Source organism: Bombina bombina, chromosome 3, assembly GCF_027579735.1.
Source record: "Bombina bombina isolate aBomBom1 chromosome 3, aBomBom1.pri, whole genome shotgun sequence".
Lineage (NCBI taxonomy): Eukaryota > Metazoa > Chordata > Amphibia > Anura > Bombinatoridae > Bombina > Bombina bombina.
The window spans coordinates 552,979,767-552,983,551 of NC_069501.1; the positions used below are offsets into that span (position 1 = coordinate 552,979,767).

Below are 3,785 nucleotides of genomic sequence, written 5' to 3' on the forward strand. Positions count from 1 at the left end.
AGGTCTGTTGGAATGGAATGGGAAAAACGTTAGGATATGTGACTAAAAACTTTGTATGAAACAAAACTTTTTTTGTGTTCAGTGAGACCAAAAATGTACTAATGTGTTGGGATATATATATATATATCTCGCTAATTATGGCATGTAGCATCCTCAACTCTCACTTTAATGGCTTGATCCAAATTTGTTGAGATAACAAGTTTAGGTTGTCATTGTTTTTATTTACCACTTTACATTTGCAATAGTTTCAGATATGTTTGGTAAGTCAGCTTCAATATCTTTCCTAGATAAGAAATGTTTTTAGTCCATATAGCCACTAGTCGGCAAAATTAGTAAATTTTCTTTAATCTTATTAGCTTCTGAAAAGCTTGTTTGAAATCCTCATTGAAAGCTGTATATATCACAGGGTTGATAAGTGAGTTTAAATATCCCAGCCAGGTGAAGAAATCAAATAGTATAGGGTGAAACCAGCAGGCATCCCTACAGATGGGTAGAACTAAAGATACCACAAAGAAAGGTAACCAGCAAACTATAAATGCACCTAGAATTATTCCAAGAGTTTTAGTTGCTTTTCTTTCCCTGGCAGCAGACACTCTTTTTCGCTCCAGAACACTGTCTGCAAGTTTTACCTTGATGTGGTTAATACAGATTGGAGTTCCAACTGTTTGGCATTGCCCGACGTGGGTGTTTGTACTTGCTGAACAAAAACAAGATCCAGTTGACCCAGGTATTAGTTGTGCTGTAGTAAACCTCTTTCCATAAATGGAGGGTGGTCTGAGAATTCGTGATCGAGCAGCAACATAAATCCTCCCATACAATATCATCAGTAATATGGTTGGTATATAGAATGCCCCAAAAGTTGAATATATAGTGTAAGAAATCTGATCTGTGTTTACATTACAGTCTGTAAGTTCTTCGTGGGCTTTTGCTTGTCTCCAGAAGAGTGGTGGGATGGAGATACATATAGATATTACCCATACTACAGCAATCATTACAGATGCCCTTCCAGCTGTCCTGTGTTTAGTATATTCCAATGCATCTGTGATAGCCCAATATCTGTCCAATGCAATGACACACAGATGGAGAATAGATGCTGTACAGCAGGTGATGTCTGATAACAGCCAAACGTCACACATAATTTGGCCAAATGTCCATGCTTGAATAACAGTATATGCAATGCTAATTGGCATTACCAATATGGATACCAATAAATCAGTAAAAGCTAAGGATCCAATAAGATAATTTGCTGGTGTATGGAGCTTGCGGCTCAGCAATATAGTGATGATAACAAAACCATTGGAAAGAAGTGTAGCTAAAGTGATTAATGATAAAATAACTGCAAGGGCAATTTTCAGTCCCAGTAATGTTGACTCATCCCATTGGTTCATAATATCAGAAGAATTTAATAATTTATCTGATATAACTTCAAAATCTGTCTCAAAAGACTTGTTATAACTCATTGTATAGTCAAAATGGGACTTTATATTACAATTATTTTTACTTTATTGTTAATTACAATTAACTTAAAAAATATGATTATTTACAGTAAATATATTATCATTTCTGTATTCATCGAATCATCATTATTTATGTTTTTTTTCTTTTTTATTATTAACATATTTAAGATTTTTTTGTTTGAATACATTGTTGAATTAATTCAAATATTATATTATACTCAAATCTTTTTTGTTTAAATTTAATTACTTTAATCATTTTTTTCTTCTTAAATATTTATGTATTAAAATTGCACATTGGGCTGTTTGCCTAAATTCTACTTTGTTTATTTTATTTTAAATAAAATAATGTGCTAAGCTAGGTATTTTCTGAACACAAAATCTTGAAATACATTTTCCAGGATTTCTACTATAAAAAAGTATTAAGCTGATTTAACATTTTAATTTTCTTTTGAGATGATTGACTTCACTACATTGTTTAATTTTACAGTTACTATATTATCTAGAAATATTGTTAGTTTTCCTGTCATAATCATAAATAGCCAATCAAGCAGTCTCTTTTACAGTTGCCAGTAGAGATGTTCATCTTCTTTCTTCTTCACTTTTCAATAATGCTGAGATAGTTTAATATATGAGGCACATAATTCCTCCATTCTAAGAAATGTTGTTGCTTGCAGAGACAGTGCATCATTTGTCCTGTAAAGAAAAATAAAGATTAAGTAACATTATTTAAGATACCTCAAAATAATGTCATAGATCAGGACCTATTATAACAGCAAATTAAGGAGCATTATTAAAGACATTTTTAGCTATTCAAAAAGTTCACTAAAAGTACCTCACACTTTTCTTTTTTTACTGAACTAGTAAGAGGTGCTAAAAGCCTGTACCCCCTATAATAAATCAATTAAAAATAATGTAAAAATCTCATAAAATATATTTTAAAAGTTGTTTAAATGGACAGTCTACTCCCAAATGTTTATTGTTTAATAAGATAGATAATGCCTTTATTACCCATTCCCCAGTTTTGCACAAAAACCATGGTTATATTAATGTACTTTTTACACTTTTTTACACTCGAGACCTGAGTGATGTAAGGGAGAATTTGCAGAGTACCCTTGATATTGATTTGGGAATAAAATGTTATTTTCTGGATCAATGTGCAAAGGAACAGTTAATTTTGTTACAGGGTGAACAATTAGATGTAGATACTATGAAAATGAATACAGTTAAAGGTTTAAAAACTAGGTCTATATTCCATTATCTTGGAACATTTTCAAATGAGAATTGAGAAAAAATTAAAAGTACACCATAGGGCTAGTTTATGAGTCGCACGCTAACTGTTGTGCGCAAGTGAAAAGGGGTTCATTGTGGGTGTTTGTGCATGTTGGAAGTAGCTAATGTATTACAAGTTGAAAGTAAATGTGTTCGCTCAAGCGGAATTGACTTCAGAGTTCCGGTTAACTGTTACCCTCAAATAAAAAGTTGTACAAAAAACATCCAAATTTCAATAAAAAGTACAATCATAATAACACCATATAATACATTATAAAAAAAAAATAGAAAGTTATAAGGGCTAAAAGATATGAGGTCTCAGGTGCTAGAAAAAAAAAGCTGCAAAGGGCTTTAATATACAGATACATACATATACTGGACGATATGGGCAAAATAAAAATCGTGATTTTCTTATAAATGACTAAACTCCTTAATTTTTCAATAAAAAATATTTAAGTCTACAGAATCTTATTGTACATGTTTCTCAATGTCCAATACACTCTGGGAGCATAACAATACAAACCACATATGTGTGTGTATATGTGTGTGTATATATATATATATTATATATATATATATATATATATATATATATATACACAGGGAGTGCAGAATTATTAGGCAAATTAGTATTTTGACCACATCATCCTCTTTATGCATGTTGTCTTACTCCAAGCTGTATAGGCTCGAAAGCCTACTACCAATTAAGCATATTAGGTGATGTGCATCTCTGTAATGAGAAGGGGTGTGGTCTAATGACATCAACACCCTATATCAGGTGTGCATAATTATTAGGCAACTTCCTTTCCTTTGGCAAAATGGGTCAAAAGAAGGACTTGACAGGCTCAGAAAAGTAAAAAATAGTGAGATATCTTGCCGAGGGATGCAGCACTCTTAAAATTGCAAAGCTTCTGAAGCGTGATCATTGAACAACAATCAAGCGTTTCATTCAAAATAGTCAACAGGGTCGCAAGAAGCGTGTGGAAAAACCAAGGCGCAAAATAACTGCCCATGAACTGAGAAAAGTCAAGCGTGCAGCTGCCAAGATGCCACTTGCCA

The 3,785-nt window shown here is 32.4% G+C and overlaps 1 protein-coding gene across 1 annotated transcript; it reads right to left on the reverse strand.

The window, feature by feature from the left end:
• Positions 1 to 200: 200 nt before the first annotated feature.
• On the reverse strand, positions 201 to 1,460 carry HTR1D (5-hydroxytryptamine receptor 1D). The gene has a single exon (XM_053705368.1). It carries the CDS (start codon positions 1,458 to 1,460, stop codon positions 330 to 332), a length of 1,131 nt encoding a protein of 376 aa, XP_053561343.1. The 3' UTR covers positions 201 to 329.
• Positions 1,461 to 3,785: the final 2,325 nt, after the last annotated feature.